This window comes from Pyrenophora tritici-repentis, chromosome 4 (genome assembly GCF_003171515.1).
Source record: "Pyrenophora tritici-repentis strain M4 chromosome 4, whole genome shotgun sequence".
Lineage (NCBI taxonomy): Eukaryota > Fungi > Ascomycota > Dothideomycetes > Pleosporales > Pleosporaceae > Pyrenophora > Pyrenophora tritici-repentis.
This window is the reverse complement of record NC_089393.1, coordinates 2,471,665-2,493,279: the sequence shown is the minus strand read 5'-3', so window position 1 is coordinate 2,493,279 and position 21,615 is coordinate 2,471,665. Positions and strand designations below refer to the sequence as shown.

Genomic DNA, 21,615 nt, shown 5'->3' with positions numbered 1-21,615 from the left:
AAGCTACACTGCCCCTCCTTGCGCGTATGGTGGTACCTAGGCTGCAAGTCTGACTGGTCGGGCTACTTCTTGGACGATGAGCTGCCGGATGACGTGAGGGTCCGAATTGCCCACCGCTCCGACGGCATCTCCATCCCATCCCAGGGTCTGGAGAGACATGCTGGACCACGTTTGCCGCGCAGAGAGCGGGAGTGGGCCGCGTGGAATGATGGAAGGCTGACAGTTGAGGCGAGCGGTCCAAAATGGCTGGGACCAGGCATGAGCATAGGCTGGTATATGGTCGACTAGCTACTTGCTTCAGAGGCTACGGCCACACCGCAGGCCTCAATCCCAGGACCCAACTAAGTCCTGAGGGTTAGATACTTTCCAAGGAGCTTCCTTTGCATATCAAAGGCTTGCGGGTGAACACGAGGGTCCAAAACCTCAATTGGGCAGAGTACGCGACGACAGCAGCGCAATATGTGCGGAATCCCACCAGCACTAGTTGGCGCGCCACATCGTCCCCTGATGGACCCTGACCTGTGAATCCAACGCTCCACATCTGCTTCATAGACTCGCTCTCTCGGCCTGAAGTCTGAACGGGTGGCCAATACTTCCAGACTCTCCAAGACTGTCTTTACCCACGACTCGTATTGTGCATAGGCCATCAGGTGCGCGCTGCCGTGACCCGCACCACAGCGCCTTCCGTACCTGCCTACATACCGAGCCTCCTACAACGTTTCCACCTGTACCTTGTGAAATCAAAGCCAGCGGGCAGTGAGGGCAGTAAGGGCACTTGCCCTTTGTACAAAATATCATGTATGTATTCGCGCTTCGGGCATGCTACACGGGGTGGCTGCGGTTTCATCTCAACTTCACACCGCCCGCCGAACCCCCACACCAGCTTCAAGGGTAGTCGCGCTGACCTGAGTGCCAGTGTATTTCTAGTATTCCAGTCAGCATGGCCTACCAAGGCATGGGGGGAGGCAACGGCCTTCGATCTCCTCGTGAAGAAACCTCGTTCCTTTCCTTGAATCGCGCCGCCCAGAACCAGAACCAGAACCAGAATGGCGATGGCCGCGCGACGCTGCACCGGCGCTTCACGACCAACAACATTCCGACACTGAGTATGCCTTTGTCGCCAATCGGACAGCAACGTAGACAGGCGGCAGAGCCGACCGAGTTCACAACAGCGGTATGTCGGCATTCTCATACAAGCAGGAGCTGGAAGCAAGTGCTGGTCCTCAAAGGCGCTTTGCGATTCCGCTTCCCACACTTTCCACAACCACGCGCATAGACTTGAGTAGAATCATACATTCTGCGCCGGTTGTTGAAGTGGTTGTCGTTTCAGTTGTAAACATACGCGGTGATCAAGAGTTGGGCTAACGACCAATCGCGACAGACTTACCACAAGCTCCAAGTTGTAAGTCAACTTCACTGCGGATTTAATCTCCCACAACCACGTTACCCCTCATTCGCTATTGGAAGTGAGATTGGATTGGACCCACCAGGCCACTCACTGCCTAGGTGACGGCCAGTGATAAACAACTTTCTGTCTTTTCTCTCTCATACACAACACCATCAACCTCACAGGCATTGCTATCACCATATCTGTACAGCTTTCCGCTTTCTCAAATCCTCGCTTTGCTTACCTGTAACCTCTGTTTTTACTTTCACGCATCCTACGTCACTAGGGATCTTGTTGCCTCGCGACAAACCTATCCGCCGGCCCGTGTGACCAGCTAACAGCTTGCTAGCTCGAGAGAAAAAGGATCGAACACGAGTATCTCAAAGAAGCCAAACGGCGGTTCGACGCTGAGATGGCGCTGCTCAACCTCCAGGCTCAACACGGCGAAGCAGAGATGGACCGTGATGGCAACTATGGCGGCCCTGCCCACAGCCAGCCTACAACACCACCTGAGTACAGCGAGGGCAACGGCTTTCCATCAGCATTGTCGCGACCCAATCGCTTCAGTATGCCACCCACCGTCAACTTGGGCATGACTACGCCTCGTGGTAGCCGCGCGAACTCGCAAGTCACGTCTCCTCCGTCCAACGTCCACGGCAGCAACTTGCCTTCCCATTCCATGCCAGGATCTCGCCGCAACTCGGATGAGGAACAGGACGACTTCGACAACGACGACTTCACCCCGCTAAGCCCAGCAGCCCGCAAGTAAGTCCAATTGCAATTTGTCTTGACCCTTACCCTTGGCAACTCATCAAACTAACCTAAATAGGAACAACCGCATGTCTATGCCCGTTACCCGGATGGACTACGGCAATCGTCCAGACCTTCCAGATCTTTCTTCCGTTCTTGGTCACATCGACACAGCCGGCTTTCTGTTCCGTGAAGACGACAAGTCTAGTGCTTCACGTGAGCGCAAGGCTTTCCTTCAAATGGGTAACACCAAGGACGACTTTCCTGTGCTAGTACGCCATGACGGTGCTGGTAATGGCAATGGTACGAAACTTTCTGCATCTTCGGCTGCGCTTGATTTGGCCCTTTCCCAATCCCCTGGCCCGGAAGCTCAATACACTGGTTGGAATGGATACCGCCATCGTCAAGCTCAACAGTCGCTTCCTGCTAACACTTTCCGCAAAGCTCCCCAGGCTGATGACTATGACTCTGCTCGGACTGGTGGTAACATTGAGACCACTCCTAAGAAGATGGCCAACAACCGCCGCTCTGTTGAGTTCAACTTTGCTCCCATGAACGCCGACAACAAGCGCGCCAGCTTCGCCAGCCCTACGAACGGCATGCCCAAGCTGACTCAGTCCTACTCCACCAGCGATGTTCCGACACTGAAGAATGGCTATACCCCGCACTCGGAGCAACACTTTCACAACCACAACGTTAGTCTTGGTCGGATCCCGCAGAACAACATGCAGAACGGCATGCAGAACGGTATGCAGAACGGTATGCAGAATGGCATGTCAAACCGCCATAGTCGCGATCTCTCAACTGGTACCAGGGATGCGCAGTCAGGTCTGCACGCTAGCGCCGCTCCTTTTGGACCTTCGACCACTGCCGCCTCTCAGCATAGCATGTCATCGATTGGTTCGCCAGCAATGTCTCAGTACTCGACTGTTTCGGCCGCAAATAACGGCTACTATGCTTATGGCATGTCGATGCTCAACGCAGGCATGGGCGGCCTGAACATTGGAGCTGGATCCGGACCTGGACCTCAGTATGGTGGACCTCCTCAGTACGCGCCCAACGGCATGTATGGCAATGGACCCCAGTTCAACCCCTATGCTACATACGGACCAGGTGGGCGTATTCAGGACAGTCAAGCTCGTGTCATTCAGACTCGTCGTCTGCAGAACGATGCCAACAAGTACATGAGCTACGACCTAAAGACTATGCCCCGCCAGGAGATCTACGGCTTGTGCAAAGACCAGCATGGATGTCGGTTCCTGCAGAAGAAACTTGAGGAGCGTAACCCTGAGCACATCCAGATCATCTTCGACGAGACTGCCCTTCACGTCGTGGAGCTCATGACGGACCCATTCGGCAACTATCTCTGTCAGAAGTTGCTCGAGTACTGCAACGATGAACAGCGCAACACACTTGTTCGCAACGCTACTTCTGCCATGGTCCAAATTGCGTTCAACCAGCACGGTACTCGGGCTCTGCAGAAGATGATTGAATTCATTTCCACCGACGAGCAGGTTAGTTATATTACCCAACTATGAATGACCAGAAAGCTAACACATTTTCAGACTCAGATGATCATTCAGGCTCTGTCCGGAGAGGTCGTTGATCTTATTCAGGATCTGAATGGTAACCACGTCATCCAGAAGTGCTTGAACCACCTCAAGTCGCCTGAGGCTCAGTTCATCTTTGACGCTGTAGGCGAACATTGTGTTGTTGTCGGTACTCATCGCCATGGATGCTGTGTTCTCCAGCGCTGCATTGACCATGCTTCCGGCTTCCAGAAGGTTGATCTCATCCGCAAGATCACTGCGCACAGCTTCCAGCTCGTACAAGACCCATTCGGCAACTATGTGATTCAGTACATTCTGGATCTCAACGACGCATCCTTCACGACGCCTATGTGCCAAGGTTTCCAGGGTAAGATCTGCGAGCTCTCGATGCAAAAGTTCAGTTCCAACGTCATCGAGAAGTGCATTCGTTGCGCGGAGCCGCAAGTCAAGGCGATGATGATTGAGGAGTTGCTTGACGTTGAGCAGCTCAACTCGCTCATGCGCGACTCGTTCGGCAACTATGTCATCCAGACGGCGCTTGAGTTTGCTCCTGCCGAGTTGTGCATGCATCTCATCGAAATGATGCGTCCGCTTCTCCCGTCTATCCGTCAGACTCCGTACGGTCGTCGCATCATGAGCAAGGTTGGAGAGCGCGAGAGCCGTCTTTCAGCCTACACTGGTCGCACTTCTGGTCAAACCTCTCCCGGCGCGATTCAAGGTAGTGCCGACTCAAACTTGGTGTACACTCAGACTCCGCAGTATCAGCCCCCCATGTACACTGCTACGGCCAACTATGGTCCTGCTATTCTGTCTCCGCAACCTCACCGTCAACCGCACCGCTTGAGCAACGCATCCCAGCCTCACCCTATGCCCAACCCCGTCCACCACCACAACAACAGCTACCAGCAGCACCAACCTCAGTATGGAGTTGCGCAGTCCAACGGTGGTCACGGCAACTGGTTTTAGGACGGACGACGACGTTACGACTTGACGAGAGCAAAAGTACGATCAAAAGCACATGGATACCTCAGCATATCACTACGCAACATAAATACCGGTAAATTAGGCTGGTTTTGGCGGGTGTCATGATATGAGGCGATCTTCCTTGTATGTACCGGTCTTTGTCTGTGGGTCGGTTGGGTCCATCAACAACCTATTTTTCCTCTGGCAGGCCGGTCTTGTATAGTACGACCACACGAGCATCATCACGAAGCCTAGGCTTCCTCGGGCATCTTATGGCGCATGGGTACCGGCTACATGGAGTCATCTTGTTTCTTCCCCCTTTTCCCCTTTTTTCCCCTTGCATTCACTGCTTGTATTTTACCCCTCCTTTGCCCCGTTGCTTTTTTTCAGCCAATCGCTTGTTCTTCACGACTATGGCACTTTGGTGCATAAGAAGGAACGTTCAGCACAAGCACGATTACAATTACGAGACGTAGTACGATCATTAGCACTGCCGCCAAAGGAGCGGCTTCTTTTCTTCTTCTTCGGTTATATTACAATGGCAATTGTCGTGAGCCTGGAGCTAGGTGGCACACAAGACCAAGCGAATAAATCACGATTAACCCCCAAGATGAGGTGTGTTTGCATATGAGTGACGTTGTGATGTCTCGAATGATGAAAGGGTGCCAAGAGGGCATTGATGCGTGGCTGTGACGAGGGGCCAGCGGCGGCGTGACCTGAGACCGTGACGCACAACGCGCCTGCCGTATCCGGACCATCCATTTGAAGCAGCACCTTCCTCCTTCTTTCTAGGCACCGCACGACACGTTAGCAACCACCAATAACCAGCTACACTTTGACGGTACTATATCTCGATAAGAAGGTCTTTGAAGCGCAATCACCGCCCCACAACCCTATTGTCCGCCTCCACATTCGCGACTACCCACGGCACGACTACTACATCACGCCTTGCACGATCCGTAAACCTTCAGCATGCGCTCCGTCATCTTCACCTTTCTCGTCGCGCTCCTCGCTACCTTTGCCATGGCCGTCGCACCACAGCGATCCGTTATTATCAGCTGGCCAAAGGGCACCCCGAATGAGATCGTACAGCAGGGCAAAGACGCCATCAAGAAAGCTGGAGGTAAGTGATGATAGACTATATGCTACATTAGGTCCTACAGTCCAGGGCGCATGTAACATGACAGAGGACGTTTGCTGACGTTGGGTGCTTCAGGCGTCATTACCCACGAGTACAACATTATCCAAGGCTTTGCTGCCACGGCCCCGTCTACGGCGCTTGAGATGGTAACTGCGCTGAGCGATGTGTACAAGTGCGAAATTGAGGAGGATGGTATTGTTACCACGCAGCAGGACTAGAGGGGGGTTAGTTGATATAGGGGGATAGGGGGTGTTATAACAGCGTGTTAGTGTGGTAGTGTCAAGTTGAGCATGAACCAGCTACACTGGGAGCTTGTATTGTTTTTCCGAGTCCCGGATAAAGTTACTCAACGATACCAAATTGCATATGATTATCGCATCGCGGGAGTGGCTGGGACGTGTTTGTTTGGCACCGAGCCGAGCCGGTGTGTGCTGGCGAATCGTAACGATGCGCAACGTTCTCGCAGTGCCATAGCAACAAAGAAGAAGCAAAATGCATACCGTAAACAGAGTCGAAGTAGTGTTTACAGTTTAGGTTTTTTTTCATGTGCGTCGAGTCGATGGTGGGACCCGGCTGCGGCTCCTTCCCCGCCATGGGTGCGGTTAGGGGCCGTGCATATCGTCTCAGCGCACCACGGCGGCCTCATGCGCGTCATGTCCAGACCTTTGTCGGCGCCTTGGTGAAGACGTCTGCTGCGGCCCCGATTTGCGACTCAAGTCACGGTCAGCAATTACACCGCCGCGGAATTTGCTGCTATTCGGCTTAGCGCTGGGGACACCCAACCTCACCGAACGCGTCGACACGTCCGTGAACAAGGAACAACCTGTGCTTCGTCGAGCACGTCCAACAACTCACCGATAAAATCGCTTCTCCGAAATGCGTGGCTGCCGACCCAACTTGCCCCGATCAAACACCACTACACTGACCTTAGACGCCGATTCCAGGCCCCGCCATTTTGCACCATGGACGACTTCAAGCCGGAGCTGCTCAAGGCGCTCCTTGACTGGGTATGCCCCCCATTTCCCAGGCAATCATGAGAAAAACAACTGACGACCAATACGCAGGTCAACACCTTCGACCTGCCCTACAGAATCACAACACTGAGCCAACTGGAAGATGGCCAGATACTATGGCAAATCCTCGCCGACATCGACTCGGACTACTTCAACGAGTCCCTCCCCAACTTTGAAGAGACACACCACCGCAGACAGTCCAAGATAGACAACTGGATACCGCGATGGCAGAACCTCAAGCACATCGAGCGGGCCACGTCCATGTACATACGGGAGGAATGCGAGCAGCTGCCCGTCCTCACCAAGCGCATGATTCCGGATCTGAAGACGGGCGCACGGGATGGATCCACCATGCTCGTCGCAAAACTCACAATGGCCGTGTTGCTCGCCGCCTGCTTCTCGCCACGCAGCAACCAGCGAATGTTGCAAGTCATGCCCAAGCTGGGCACCAAGACCGCAGAGACGATTGCCGAGGCCATACAGGAAATGCAGGCCTTGGACCAGAGAATGTCAGAACTTGGCGTCGACGCAGAACTGACAGCCGAGCCGAATCTCACTGGCTATAGAACGCCCACACGAACACTTTCTGGCGCGCCATCACCACCCGGGAACGAACTGGAGCAGGAGGCACAGTTGTTTGAAGCCAACAAGGACCGGCAAGCACTCAAAGTGCAGGTTGGGAAACTGAGCGAGGAGCTCAAAGTCTCGCGGGAGAGAATCGCCAAGCTCGAAGAAGAGGTCGCGGAAGCAAGTGCATATCTGGACGTCCGGGCTGGCCAAGCACAACGCGCCGAATCCGACGATGTCGAAAACCTAAGGAACGACCTGCTACGGGACCGGCAATATATCGATCAACTGGAACAGGATCTGGCCAACGCGAGGGACATCATGGACAGTCAGAAGCGCCGTCTCGACCGGTTACAGGGCGAGGAAGGATCCAAGCAGGAACTGCGTGATCAGTTGCAACTCATCAAGGCCGAAAGGGATGAGTTGAGCCAAAAAGCAAAGGCGAATGAGAATCTTAAGAAGAAGATTGAGTCTCTGACCAAGGAGACTAAACAGCTCGAAACACTACGGGAAGACTACCAACAGGCCCGCGAACGGCTAGCACAGCTGGAAAGTGTCGAGGAACGGAATGAAGTCTTGCAAAACATCATCAAGGAGAATGGACAGACGCTTGCCAACGGTGAGCAGGCCATATTCGAAGAAAAGGGCAAACGGACACGGGTCGAACACGAGAACCTGCTCCTTATGAAGCAGCTGGAACAGACACGCGAGTTACAGTACAAGGCCGAGGACGCAAAGCAGGAACTTGAAGAGCGGATACGCGAGCTGGAATCGTCGAATCACGCAGACCGCGGCGATAGTCTGGAAGACGAGCTCTCACAAGACGAAAACAACCAAGAATCCGACACCAAGCCCGTTACCGATGGACGTGTGAGCGCCGATGCGATTGCCCTACAACAACGAGTCGATATTCTCAATGCTCGCCTGAAGTCGCTGGAAAGTGAGACACTTAAGCAGATGCAGGAAAACCTAGGCCTACGATCCGATATGATGATGGAAAAGGACGAGACAAGTCAAAAGTAGGTGGTATCTTCCAGTTACTCTCTTCCTTACTAACGCCAGCAGACCTTTCCTGGAGCAAAACGAGAAACTACAAACCGCACAGTCTGAACTAGAAGAACTCCGCCGCCGGTTACGTGAGCAAGACTTGAAAATGGCCGAACTCCGCAATGAACTCAACAGAAGTATGTCTCCAAGCACATCTATACAACGACGCTAACATTACTAGAATCCGATGTAGCCGACGATGTGCGAACAGCCAGTATCCAGAAAGAACATGAACGCCTGCTAGTACTGCAAGAACGAACCAACGACAGACTGCGAGAGCTTGAGCTTGCAAATGCAGAAAAGTCCAGCCTCCTGCGAGCAGCTCTACTCGACCGCGAAAACCTTCCAGCTGAGCTTCTCGAGCTTAAGAGGGTCGAGACCATACGCCAAATGCGCGAACGGATAGAAACAGTGATCAAAGCACCTGGTGAAGCGCAGCCAAACGTGCTAGACAGCACGAGCTCGGAAATTGCCGAGACTGTCCTGTCAGCAGAAGCGGCCCTGGACAAGGCCAAAAAGGTAAGCAGCGCGCAAATCTCCCACAGCAAGTCCTCTTCCTCTGCGTTCGATACTGCAATTTCTACGATGAGGCGACACCAGCTTGAGCCGTCGTTTACTGCTACCACACTCGTTTCACCTGCCTCGCCGCAAAAAGGCCATTCGGGCAAGAACAAGTCATTATCTGAACTGTCTACTTCGACGGCTGGCACGGGACAAACTACCTGGGGTCGCATAACGCAGTTAGTCTCGCCAAAACGGAAACCTGAGTCTGCGACACGTGGTACAGAGTACCTCACTACGACACGGACTTTGTCTGATCGTGTGACGGCAAGTTTGTCCCTGGCCTGGCTGCCTGAGTATACTTATCAAGACGACTTTGAGATTCCCCTTATTCCATCATTGTAGTAGTTACGCAGTTGTTATTAGCACACCATCGCTAGCTAACACATTACTGCAACAGGATCTCCAAGACCAAGTCGAAGCAAACGGTACATTACGAGAGCAGCTCGAGCTGGCCACCAAGGAGAGTGCCGAAAAGGGCTCGGTAAGTTCTTCGCTCCTCCATTCCATCATACACAATTCTAATGTTGCATCAGGCCGAACTCCAACGCGAAGTCGAGAACCTCCGTCGCGAAAACGCCCTCGTAAAGTCCATGTGGTACGACATGAACCAACGCCTCATGAGCAACACCGTCATCCTGCAAAGACGCTCCGAAGCACCCAAGGGCTGGCTCGGAAAACAGCGAGCCGCTGTTGGAGGAGGCGCAAGCGTCTTAGTACGTTAGCTCGCCTTGAACATCCGCTTACCTACTGCCCTCTTTTCTAACACGTCCCCCCACAGGGCCGGAGATAAGTGCCGTCTCTCCTTCCACACAACACGCCTCGTTGCAAATATCATCCTTGTCGCCTCCTCCCACATTAGACCCAAGGAGCAGGAGCAGGAGCACAGGCAGAGCGAGAGTTAGCGTCAGGGTGCCGCGTAGACAGGACTTGCATGTGCAGAGTGGCGATGGCGTATTGGTTTCTTATCTGTTTATCACGCATTTTGTGGGGCCGAGGAATCGGGTTTGGTTCAGCATTGCGCAGGTTTGGTGGCATTTGTATTGCGTGAAGATGTATAGACGGATACTGTTTTGTCACTTATACCCCCTTTTGTTCATTTGTATGTAGGTAGGGTTGTGTTTTTTGGGGTGAGAAGGGGAAGGATATGTATTGGTAGGGGTGGGGTGGAGGGGGAAGGGATGGATGGGTGGATGGATATGAATGTATGAAAATCTTTTACTGTGTACTTTAGTTTTGTGCATTTGGGTAATGGTGTAATAGTGTGTGTATTCATATTCTGAGATGTTTGTATCAAACTCAAATCCCATCATCTCCCCTCTTTCCCTCCTTGCTTCCATCGAACGAGACTCTCCAGCCCATTCTCCACTACCCACGCACCTATAACCTCAGCTCAATACTCGGCTAACCTCAACCTCCTTCCGATATTCCTTCTCACAACATCCCGCTCCACAGGCTCCATGCCTTGTTGGTGGTCTCGATTGGCACTGAGTGCATGTCGCAGCATTCCTGCATCGAAGAAGCCATCTATATTGCGAGGAAAAAAGGGGGTTACAATTAGCCTTTGTGCAACCAATACGAAAAGAACAATAGGTGAGAGAGGAAAGGGGGTAGGGGAAGGAAGGGGGGTCTCAAGTGTTGATTTGCGGGGAGATTAAGAAAAGGGTGTGTGAAAGAAAAAACAGAAATAAGGGGGACAAGCTAAGAAGAATAGAAAATCGGCTTCCGCTTCGTCGTCGTCGTCGTCGTTGTCGGCGCCCTTGGCCTAAGGGGTTTGACAACAGAGACAGATTTGCGCGGGCTGGAGGATAGGACTGGTGTCATGGGGGTAAAAGGAGGGGAGTGTGGGGGTGTAGGTGGTAAAGCACCACCACCACCACTGGCACCTCTCCTAACAGCCAAGTCGAAGACATCCGATGGAAAAGAAGAAGAAGATGGGAGATAAGGAAAAGAAAAAGAATCATCAACACTCGAGACACGCCTCCTCCCCAACAACGAAAACTCAGGCGAAGAAGCAGGCGAAGAAGAAGAAAAAGGGGGAATCCTACATCCACCCAACCCATCATCCTCCTCTTCGTCATCGACTAAACTCTCACTAGGCGTCTGTAACCTCCCTGCACTATCACCTAGGATAATGCGTCCGCGACTCTTCATCACCCCCCTCTGCTTCAACAACGACGGTCTATCCTCTGCCTCTCTCGCCCGCGTAGCCGTTTTATCACCCGACGATGCGCCTCTGCTACGCTTGATTTGCCGGAGTAGCTTGCGTATCTCGAGGAAATAGGATTCCAGCGCGTCGATGTAGCGGGATGTTTGGCGGTGCTTTGACGATGCGCAGATGGAGATGCTGCCGTCTTTTATAATGTAGCCGATGCCGAAGCCGTCGGCGGACGTGGGACCGAAACCGAATTGGCGCAACGAAGGGTTTCCGCAGTTTGAGGTGGAGAGGATGGTGGTGTTGATTTTGTCCCAGCCGGCGTCGGCGAAGAGGGCGGGCATCGAGTGTTGGACTTGTTGTTGATGTTGTGGTGGCGGGGAGCTGGAGATGGAACCCGTTTCTGAGAGGAGCGAGTTGCGATTTGGGGATGAGGCGTCTGGGCTTGAGGGCCGGGTAGAGTCCCAGCCGTCGCTGCTGGCGAAATCTTGGGATTCGTCAATGGCGCGTTGCCAAATGCAGTACAAGGCGTAGAGATGGCGGTCTGGTCCTTGGGCTTTTGAACACACTTTAGTGTTTTCAGTGTGTTTCTGGCACGCTTTGCGGAGGGCCTCGATTTTTTGCGCTGCGGGGTTCTCGCCCCAGAAGGTTTTGAGGAATTCGACGGATTCTTCGGTGACGGAGCGGATGGCTTCTGTGCGGCCGTGGTAGTAGATTTTGGTCATGGCGGGCTCGTAGACACACTCTATCCTTCCGTATAATCCGTAGTAGGCTGCTTGAAACGCCATCTGGACGAAAGCATCGGGCGAGAAGCCCATGGACGTCATAAAGTTCTTACCATAATGTGGGAACTCGAGAGTGGCAAACTCGTTCTGTTGGATCAGGTCTGCCAGACGTGTCTCGGCAAACCGCAGGGCTGTACTCAGTTCAGGCAACATGTCCCATTCGAGTTTGTGCGGCGTTGTCTGCACATCTCCAAAGCTTTCTGGGTCGCGTTTCGCTGGGTCTGGGCTAGACGAGGCCCAGAGACTGGGTGCGCTGCCGTTGATGGTCCTGGCAAAGCGAAGAATGGTGTCAGTGTACACATCGGAAGCAAACCGAAGTACTGTATGGCCGTCGACACCGGTGTGTTCAAAATTGATGCCCGCGCTTCCGTTCTTGCACACAATGATCTGAAGCTTGTCATACCAACGGTTCGTGCATGTACCGACTTGAACACCGCGCTCAATCTTGCTAGTTCCGCAGAGCATGTTCATGCAGAGATCAGCGCCAGTCTGTGGCTCGGTGTAGTCCAGACATAACACAAAGAGGGCCGAGTCGACAATGTTCAGACAGTCGGAGTTGTTTGATCCCTCTTCCCTGTGTAATACGTCGCGTAGGCCAGCCCAGACCTTTCGATTCTCGGTACTGAGCACACCCAGTGCTCCTTTTGCAGCATCCTGGATGGGAATTTCTTGCGCGTCATCAACAATAACTTGCAAATTGAGAGCAATATCCTTCTCAGTCATGATCAGGTCATGGTTATCGTCCAGGACGTCAAACCAATAGAACTGGCCGTAGCACATGACAACAATGTGCTTTGAGGTTGGATCCTGACCTATCTGGCATCCATTCTCTGTTGGTATTCTGGCTGTACCAAACAGTCGCGAGTATTGGTACATGCATAGTGGCTGACCCTTGATGGTGTCAGGCGGCAGCTCCTCTCTTCTGACAGCCCTGACAAAAGACAAGGCCGAGACCACTAACGAGGCTGCACGAGTGACCTGGTTGTTGCGAGCAGGGGTGGGGTCGTCTTCCAGTAAGAAAAATGGATTTAGATTAAGTACCACCGGGTTGTCGAAGTTGAGATACGAATCGTACCCTTATCATGGGGTTAGCGCATGCGTTGCAGATATGAATGACACCTTTAGATACGGGTCATGGGAACATGGGTACTTACAGAACTGCTCAATGTAGTTGGCCTTTCCATTCGCGTACTTTTTCAGTTTTTCCTGCAGAATAACACCATCGGACTTGAGAAAGTCTTCTACTGAATGTATCGTGTCGCTGTGTTCCTTTGGCGACTGTAATGGCTTGAGGGCGGCAAGGTACTTCTTGCATGAGCTATCGAGCTCCGGGATAGGTAGCTTTGGAAGGCTGTCCTGGTGGGCAAATGTAATACCGGGCCTCGAGTTGGGATTGGTGTGACTCGCCAACGGCGCTTGTGCCTCTGATGAGTAGGACTGAGTGCTATTCTTTGCAGACTCTTCCGAGCGCACTGCTATGTTTTCTGAGCCAGACATGGCTGAGGCTTTCACTAGTGTGTCTTCTAGAGATGACGGCTGGGTGAATGTGCGGACTGCCATGACGAACAATGTCAGTTACGCGTAGAGAGGTGAAATGGATGTAGAAATGTTGAGGTGCCGCAAAGCACTGCGGTAGAAATAGTGACAGTCTTGTAGACAGTAGGCCGGCATGAGTACTTCAAGTATTTGCCAAGAGCATCAAAGGTACCTGAGGACGGGGAGGAAAGAGCTTTATAAGACTAAGGACGGGTGGGAAAGGGCGGTAGCACTAGGGCGAGCCCGCCTGGCACCCAAGCATGTGAAACGGGCGATAGGCTCCGCGATAGATGGGAAAGATGATCCAAGTAGCCGACCGCTGACCCGGTACGTGACCCGCCATGGCAGACCAAAGGTGAAGACCCGATGCAACCGTAGCAAGAAAATAACGTCCTCATGCAAGAGAAAATGCAACTTACCTAGTAGCGTTAAGCTCTATACGAGCACACAAAATCTCCGTCTCTTCTCCAATACAGACGTTTATCTCAAAAGCTGCTGTAGTCAGTAGTACCTCTCCGCACAACCAACTTACCGCGCACGTGTGTGGGGACACTTCTGGCGTGCTATCCAACGCAAAGACACCAGTAGCAGTATAGACGGGGATAAAGGGCCGGAAAATATGTGCCGCGGCTTTGGTAAAGCAAAAAAAGCAACAAGTCCTTGACTTGACACGCAGACTTCGGTCGTGAGGAACCGGGCAAGCGCGTAAGCTGGCCCCGAGGTATGCACTACTAGTGGGTCGGTGGTCAAACGTCAGCTATCAAAGGTCACGGACGAGTGGAAGAAGGCCCTCCGCCGCGCGGTAGACGAGCGAGGGTCTTATAAAGGGAAATGCACACACCACGCAGGTTCCCGCCTAGAAAGGTGGCACGGCTAATGATCCAAAGGATGGATAATGAGGTGGGAATACGGCTTGGATGATAACAGCACACAGGATCAGGTTGTTAGAGTTTGGTGTTTCTAGTAGCTAGGAGGGACTATGAAGATAAACACGGCATACGCGTGTAATCATTCCACCTCACGAGCTTTCTACACACAGCCTCAACCTATACAGAATGGAATGAACATGGCGGCGGCATGTGGAGAAGCGGGGGTGTGACGTAGGACACGGGCCCTAGGAGAAACGGAAGCAAAACCACCCCCACCAAACTAGCGCTGGCAGCTAGACCAGACCAGGCACACGTCAAACACGGCGTCGGCGCGTCACCAAACTTCATCACGCGTGTCGAAAAAAAGTTGCTCACATCCCACGCTCAGCCTGCAACCATATTTCACCGTGACATTTGACCAAGCCCGATATTCCGTGTTGTTCGCCGTTGGTTCGCGCTTGGCTTCTTCCCTCATCCACAGAGCCGCGCAGATGCTACAGCTCTTTGGCTCATGACGGATCTGCTGCAGGTGCTGCCTGACTTTGACCAGAAACCATACACGCACTTGCTGCCCTCGCTGGACAAGGCCCTTGTCACAACCAATGATCTGCTTACGCTCGACGCTGCGGATGTGGCCAAGCGTGCCCAGGTGCCGGCTGGAGAGCTGAGGAAGCTCGCAGATGGTGTTGTAGCGGCACTGCATGGTCAATTGGGGTTCGGGGGGACGGACACTGAATATACTGGTAACAAGTTCTTGGGTGAAGAGAAGGATACGTGGACGTGTATAAGCACTTTAGATGAGAGACTAGATGCTGCTTTGGGTGGAGGTATACCTCGTGGCTACTTGGTTGAGATAACTGGAGAAAGGTATACTTACACCACCACTACTACTACCATCCTACCTCAAACTAACACAATGCTCCCTCAGCGGCGCAGGAAAAACTCAACTCCTCTTAACCCTCCTCCTATCCGCGCAACTCGCCCCACCTCACGGCCTCTCCAAATCCAGCGTCTACATCTCCACCGAAGCCCTCCTCTCCACAACCCGCCTCTCCCAACTCCTCTCCTCGCATCCCGCCCTCTCCACCCTACCCCCCTCTCAAAAACCCTCCTTATCCCGCATCCTCAGCATACAAACACCCGACCTAGAATCCCAAGACCACATCCTCCGCTACCAACTCCCCGTCGCCATCCGCAAGCACAACATCGGCCTCGTCATCATCGACTCCGTAGCCGCAAACTACCGCGCGGAATTCGAAAAGCAAGGACCCAATAATGGCGGCACGGCGGCGTCCATGGCGAAACGAGGTACCCAGCTGGTGCAGTTGGGTGCGTTGTTAAGACAGCTAGCTAGGGCAGAAGGCGTGGCTGTCGTAGTTGCAAATCAAGTCGCCGATCGATTTGCCAAAGCTGCACCCCCATCAGCTTCAACTTCAAACACAGCGTCTAGAACGACATCGACAAATAGTCAACCACCTAGTCAAAGCAACGAAAACGATTCCGCCTCCCAACCAACCACCCCGGCACTAACACTCTCCCCAGACCCCCTCTCCCTAGACCACCAACAACGCTGGTTCACCGGCTGGGGCGACTCGCAATACGAACAACTCCACGTACAAAAGACGCCCTCGCTCGGTCTCGTGTGGACGAATCAACTCGCCTGTCGGATTGCACTGAAGAAACAGCCCGTCTTTGCTGGTAGTACTAGACCGCTTATCCACACGGTCAACGGCCAGGACCAATGGAATGATGGCGAGGACGACGGGGGCAATCATGTGAGTAAATGGCGGCGCTGGTTTAAGGTTGTTTTTGCGGCGTGGGCGCCGCCGAGTGAGGGGCGGGGTGTCGAGTTTGAGATTGTGAGGGGTGGGGTTAGGAGTTTGGCGAGGAAGAAGTGAAGATGGGTGTGTGTTGTATATAGTATAGATGATGTGATGTAAATATGATAGAAAGAGTTTACCATTGACGTTTGATTTTACATGAGACATGCCCTCACGTACACCAATGTTCATTTAGACCAAAAAGAAAACGGCATTTCATCACATTATATTCCATTTTCTTAGAACAGGTAGTGTCACAAACTCACAATCCCGAAACCGATGGATAGGAAAAAAGTGAATCCCATTCAACACCTTCGCTACCCGGCCTTGTATAAAAACGCTGCCCTGATATAGATGCTCATCTGCCTGTCTGCCCTGCCTGCATGGTTGCCCTCCCATACATAAATGCCCTAGACACCCAGTAAATGAAAAGGAGAGAGAGCAAAATCTGTTGTTACAAAAGAGAAGAAAGAGGAAGAAAAGAGATCAAAAACGTCTCATTCTCTTTCGACTACGCCCCCTAACACGAGCGCTTAGTCGGTAACCCTCCAGCTGTCGAACCATTTGAGGTACTTGTATTGGCTGTTGGGTCCCACCATACCAAACGACGTGGGCGCGAAGAGGATGTACAGACCAATGGTGGCGGCGTACAGTCCGGCACAGATGCCCCACTGGACCTGCTTGCTGAGCTTCCTGGTGCTAAAGTCAAGGCAGAAGCCCATGACGAGGATGGCAAACCACAGTGCAGGGTAGTAGTGGTGCACGTATGTGACACGGCCCATTGCAACGAACGGAATATAGTGCAGGACCCAGCCGATGATGGGGTAGATGCCGGCGTAGTGGATCTGGTCGATTTCAAACTTGTTGAGATCATTGTAGCCGCGCTGCCAGCGAACAAGGTAAAAGAGGACGATGAGTCCAAAGATACCGAGAGATGCAGTACTGCCCCAGTAGACGAGGGGGTTACCAAGGAGGAAGTACTTGACGACTACGCTGATGTTAGTAAAACGAAGCTTGAAAAGACTGGGAATACTTACTGTCGTCATTCCAACCACACATACGCAGACCAACGTGGAGGATGGGCCACTGCCAGAAGCTAGAAGCAAGATCATCCTGCTTGTCTGGGTCGGGGACGAGCGCGTTGTTGGATGTCATCATAGCAACATTGAGATGAATGAAATCCTGGAGAAAGGGCGACTTGTAATCACCAGGGTTGCCCGGTGGCAGTCTCTCGTTGGTGTGGCTCTCAATGTTCCAGTGGGTGTAGACATCGCGGGGGTTGTTCTTCTTTACGCAGGTCGTTTCAATCTGCTTGAAACCCCACTGTGGAAGGTTAACATTGCCGGCACGTAGGTAGCACCCGAGATCCTTGTGTTTGAGACGGAAGGAAGTGGTGAGCGTCCTGAGCTTAGAATAGTCTCTGGAAGCAGCGTCGCGGACTACCTCAACAACCCAGTGGTCCTTGGTGTCTCCGACAGTCGTGTTTCCATAGCAAGATACTTCCCAATCACTCTTGGTGACAGGAGCGGCGACGGCGTGCGAGTGGAGGTTACGGCCAGTCTGGGCGTGAATCAAGCGAATGACGTCACCGTTTCCTGGGTAGCGGAGCTCCTCGTCTGGCTTGTACTCGACTTCATGGCGGTTGGGGTAGAAGAACCAGTCGTTGTTGGCATCCTTGTGGTGGTAGCAAGTGATTTGTTGCTGCGTAGAACCCTCGGGGTAGGTCTGGACGTGAGAATGGAGCAGTCCACCACCATATCCCATGTTCTTCAGTGTCACACGAGAGCCAAAGGTGACCTCCAGCGGGCTGTTCTTGCCCACCTCGGTTCCTCGTAGGTTTGCCTGGAAGAGGGAGCTCATCTGTGCATCGCCCGGTCCGCTGTTTTCGAGAATCAAGAAGTGCAGGTAGAAGGAGAACATGTAGACGGCGAGAGGGATAAGAATGAGACCGAATACTCGGAAAGCAAGATGTGTGACCAGTTCAACCTATGTTCGTTAGCGTCATTTTACAAAAAGATACACACTTGCATACCTTTGGCATCTTCAGATCACCAAACTTGTTCCAGAGGTCCTCAATGGTGTACAGTCCAACGAGGGCAGTGACGAAGAAACCAACCCACTTAATACTGCACACGCATCCAATTGATACACCAGTCAGCATCAACCATAGACCCCACTCGGGAGAGAAGGGGTCGTGCTGCTGACGGTGGAACTTGGACCAGCAGAAGACAGTGGTGAAGGTGAAGCAGAGCAGCATGGAGTCGAGAAGAATGAAGCGGCTGATGGTGGTGTACGAGTTCTCGCAGAGGACTGCCAAAGTGACAAACCATACAACCGGTCGACGGAAGTTCAGTTCCTTCGCAGTGAAGTATGCCAGTGGAACACAGACTGCGCCAAAGGCCGAGTTGAAGAGGCGCATGAAGGCGTAGTTGAGCTCAGGCGGGTATTTTTCTCCCGACTTGAATTCAAACGAGCCATTGTATCCTGCAAGGTATCCCGACAAACCGACGAGCATCTTTCCGAGCGGGGGGTGGACATCGAAGTAGAACTCGCGTTTGAGGTAGTGCGAACCGAATTTACCAAAACTGCACAGGGTTAGAACAATCCAGACTTCGTACGCTTGAAAACTTACTGAGCTTCATCCCAGGTGACAATTGGCGAGAGACCAATCTTGTACATGCGCGTGAAGAAGGCGAAGAAGGTAAATATCAGAGGCGCCCAGATGAACTCATACTCGTCGAGGGCAGAGAGGAGGTCGAAGGGCTGAACTCCGTTAGTAATTGATCTCTGCAGTTGGCGTCTGGTAGACTGTAATAGCGCTCGTCAGCGATGCATACCTTCTCTTTGGACTTCTCCTTCTCATGTACCGGTGCCACTACTGGCGCGGCCGGTGGTTGCCCGGTGACATTTCTCCTCCGCAACTCCTCCGCCTGGGCATCGGCACCCGTTGTGCGCGCCGTTGTCTCCATAAGAAAGGGGAATGGCAACTTTCCAGTTGATTTCAGATGCCACTGAAACGTTGGCTAGAGGAAGTGAAAGGATTCGTGGCGTGTTGCGAAAAAGGCTGTAACGTCTAGTCGGTACTACGGGGCTTGCGCAACCGCGCGGTGGTGCAGTAGCCGATCCAAAGTTGAGTCGAAAAAAGGGAATCAATTAAAAGTGGCCGTGGGCCGTAGAAGAAAGCCCCGAAAGAGTGTGAACAAGAAAAGGCTCACGGGGAAGAGAGATGGAATACTCCCTCTGCGATGCGGAATCGAGGAGGTGGGATGTCCCGAATTAGACTTACTAGCCTACGAGCAGCTGGAGGAAGCTAGGGCCGGTGCAAGGGGAGAAGCGACACCTGTTCATAGCCGCCTCGTCACGTGAAACCCACAAATCTATTGCTTTCGCCACAATCTCAGTCCGAGTTGCGACTTTTACGAGTTCTAAACGATCTAAGCGAATTCGAACTTTCAGGAGTTATTGGGTGAGGATCTTCGCGTTGTGGTAGAGGGTTCTGTGCCCACGTAAGATTGCTGTAACAAGGGTCTGACATGCGCGGCACGGCACCGATATACGACATGATGCCGAAGACCGAAGAAAAGGAGCGTATGTTGCCGTCTATCGTACAAGACAAGTCTTCTAAAAATAAACCAACACTCGTACAAGAAACGCCTCGGAAATGCTCTGCGCACTCTATCAACCCTAAAATCTCGCTCGTTGGGCCATGGGCTCGTGAATAGTGAAATGTACTTCCGTCGTCTGTGCAAGGCGATGCAGATGTGAATGGAAATGCAATATCGTCAACATAAACCACCGTCGTCTAGTCCTCGTTCTGGCCCACCTGCTTGTACTTTCCGCCTGAGCTATCACCTTCACCATTGCTTTTTGTTCTCTTGACCATATTGCTGATCCAGCCACCAATTCCCTCGCCGTTGTCCGCGCCAGCCTTGGACATGTCCTTGCTGCCGCTTTCGATATCGGGAGGATCGATGTTGAGTCCTGGGATTGCCTCGTCTTGAGCACGGCGTGCGCCTCGGATATCGAGCGATGGGACAGGCGAGCCACGACCTTCGCCACTGAACAGGGATTCGGCTTGCGCGAGCGTCTCTGGGGTAGGCATAACTGAGGTAGCGTCTCCAAAGAGCGAGTTCATATCTTCCAAACGAACGTTGGCGGTTTCAGGGTAGATGAAGTACACTGCACAAGATTAGCATGTCACTGTCTTCATAGTTGCATTCGACTCACCAATAACGAAACTAACAGCACAGAAAAAGGCGTGGATCAAGTACAATCGCCACTGGATGTGCTCTTGCAGGATGGGCGTCATTTCACCGACGAGCCAGTTGAAGGCCCAGTTGGTCGCGGTACTCAGACTGGCACCCTTGGCACGAATGCTGAGGGGCAGAATCTCCGGTGGGTACAGCCACGGGATAGGGCCCCATGAGTATCCAAACGCGGCATTGTAGATCATGACAAACATGACGACCATGTTGGGTGTCCAGGACGCCTGCAGGAAGATGAAGTAGGAAATGGCGGATAGTGAAACCATCATCATGAGCGCTCCAGAGAGAAGAATCTTTCGGCGACCCAGCGAATCCACAATGTACCACGGAGGAATGGTAGACAGCAAATATGTAATGGCGTTGATACCAGTCATCAGAATGGCTTGGCGACCGTACCAGCCAGCCTCTTCAAAGACGAGCGGTGCATAGTATGAGATGACGTTGATGCCGTTGAGTTGCGCGAGGGCTTGGGCGGACATGGCAATAAAGACGCGTTTGGAGTATCGCTTGAACATGTCCGAGTATGAGCGTTCACCTTCTTGGCGTTGGAGCAAAACGTTCATCTTGATCTCACGGTATTCATCTCGAGCCTTGGGGTTGTGAATGTCGCCCTTTCCGTACAGGTTGGCAATAACCACAATACCTTCCTCATCGTGGTCATTGTCCAAAAGCCATCTATGCATGTTAGAGGGGTTATTGGGTTGGAATCAAGCAACTAACCTTGGAGATTCACAAATGAGCAAGCTGCCGGCAGCCAGAAGAAGACCCATGATGCACTGCATGAAGAGCGGAACTCTCCACGACCAGTCATTTTTGATGTATGTGCAAAAGTAGTCGACCCATACACTGACAGCGTAGCCAGAAATGTTACCTGTGAATTCAATGCAGCCCATGCGTCCACGATTGTGGGGCGGGGAGATTTCGGACTGGTATACTGGCACAATGGTGGACAGCGTTCCAACACCGAGACCAGCAATGACTCGCCCAAGCAGCATCATGGGGATGCCAGTGGCAAAGGTCTGGAGCGCTCCACCAACTACGAAGATGAGCGATCCGTATAGAATAGTCTTACGTCTTCCCAAAACATCACCGATGCGACCGACAACGAGCGAGGAGATGAAGGCGCCGACTTCTAGAATGGCCACCATTGTGCCCAGCTCGGCGGCTGAGGGCTGGTTGAAGTAGTCCTTGAAGTATATGCCTCTG

At 52.7% G+C, this 21,615-nt stretch overlaps 7 protein-coding genes across 7 annotated transcripts; 4 read left to right on the top strand and 3 right to left on the bottom strand.

Annotated features, from left to right (window-relative positions):
- Nucleotides 1-940: 940 nt before the first annotated feature.
- PtrM4_097340 (RNA-binding protein Puf family, translational repressor) lies at nt 941-4,653 on the top strand (the record flags this gene model as incomplete). Its single annotated transcript, XM_066107218.1, has 5 exons — nt 941-1,174; nt 1,382-1,402; nt 1,737-2,152; nt 2,217-3,651; nt 3,703-4,653. The coding sequence occupies 5 exons, from the start codon at nt 941-943 to the stop codon at nt 4,651-4,653; spliced, it is 3,057 nt and encodes a 1,018-aa protein (XP_065962886.1).
- Nucleotides 4,654-5,622: 969 nt separating this feature from the next.
- On the top strand, nt 5,623-6,037 carry PtrM4_097330 (uncharacterized protein; the record flags this gene model as incomplete). Its single annotated transcript, XM_066107217.1, has 3 exons — nt 5,623-5,773; nt 5,867-5,983; nt 6,030-6,037. The coding sequence occupies 3 exons, from the start codon at nt 5,623-5,625 to the stop codon at nt 6,035-6,037; spliced, it is 276 nt and encodes a 91-aa protein (XP_065962885.1).
- A 716-nt stretch (nt 6,038-6,753) lies between these two features.
- PtrM4_097320 (HOOK multi-domain protein) lies at nt 6,754-9,772 on the top strand (the record flags this gene model as incomplete). Its single annotated transcript, XM_066107216.1, has 7 exons — nt 6,754-6,798; nt 6,856-8,390; nt 8,437-8,555; nt 8,600-8,937; nt 9,380-9,463; nt 9,516-9,695; nt 9,761-9,772. 7 exons carry the CDS (start codon nt 6,754-6,756, stop codon nt 9,770-9,772), a joined length of 2,313 nt encoding a protein of 770 aa, XP_065962884.1.
- A 1,170-nt stretch (nt 9,773-10,942) lies between these two features.
- On the bottom strand, nt 10,943-13,479 carry PtrM4_097310 (carnitine acetyl transferase; the record flags this gene model as incomplete). Its single annotated transcript, XM_066107215.1, has 3 exons — nt 10,943-10,980; nt 11,028-12,995; nt 13,074-13,479. 3 exons carry the CDS (start codon nt 13,477-13,479, stop codon nt 10,943-10,945), a joined length of 2,412 nt encoding a protein of 803 aa, XP_065962883.1.
- A 1,356-nt stretch (nt 13,480-14,835) lies between these two features.
- On the top strand, nt 14,836-16,222 carry PtrM4_097300 (RecA, RecA-RadA recombinase; the record flags this gene model as incomplete). The annotated part of the gene is made up of 2 exons (XM_001933894.1): nt 14,836-15,191; nt 15,253-16,222. The coding sequence occupies 2 exons, from the start codon at nt 14,836-14,838 to the stop codon at nt 16,220-16,222; spliced, it is 1,326 nt and encodes a 441-aa protein (XP_001933929.1).
- Nucleotides 16,223-16,677: 455 nt separating this feature from the next.
- PtrM4_097290 (PMT1, Dolichyl-phosphate-mannose--protein O-mannosyl transferase) lies at nt 16,678-19,113 on the bottom strand (the record flags this gene model as incomplete). Its single annotated transcript, XM_001933895.2, has 5 exons — nt 16,678-17,132; nt 17,182-18,130; nt 18,177-18,729; nt 18,777-18,907; nt 18,982-19,113. The coding sequence occupies 5 exons, from the start codon at nt 19,111-19,113 to the stop codon at nt 16,678-16,680; spliced, it is 2,220 nt and encodes a 739-aa protein (XP_001933930.1).
- Nucleotides 19,114-19,946: 833 nt separating this feature from the next.
- On the bottom strand, nt 19,947-21,557 carry PtrM4_097280 (uncharacterized protein; the record flags this gene model as incomplete). Its single annotated transcript, XM_001933896.2, has 3 exons — nt 19,947-20,323; nt 20,372-21,084; nt 21,130-21,557. 3 exons carry the CDS (start codon nt 21,555-21,557, stop codon nt 19,947-19,949), a joined length of 1,518 nt encoding a protein of 505 aa, XP_001933931.2.
- Between the last annotated feature and the right edge of the window lie 58 nt (nt 21,558-21,615).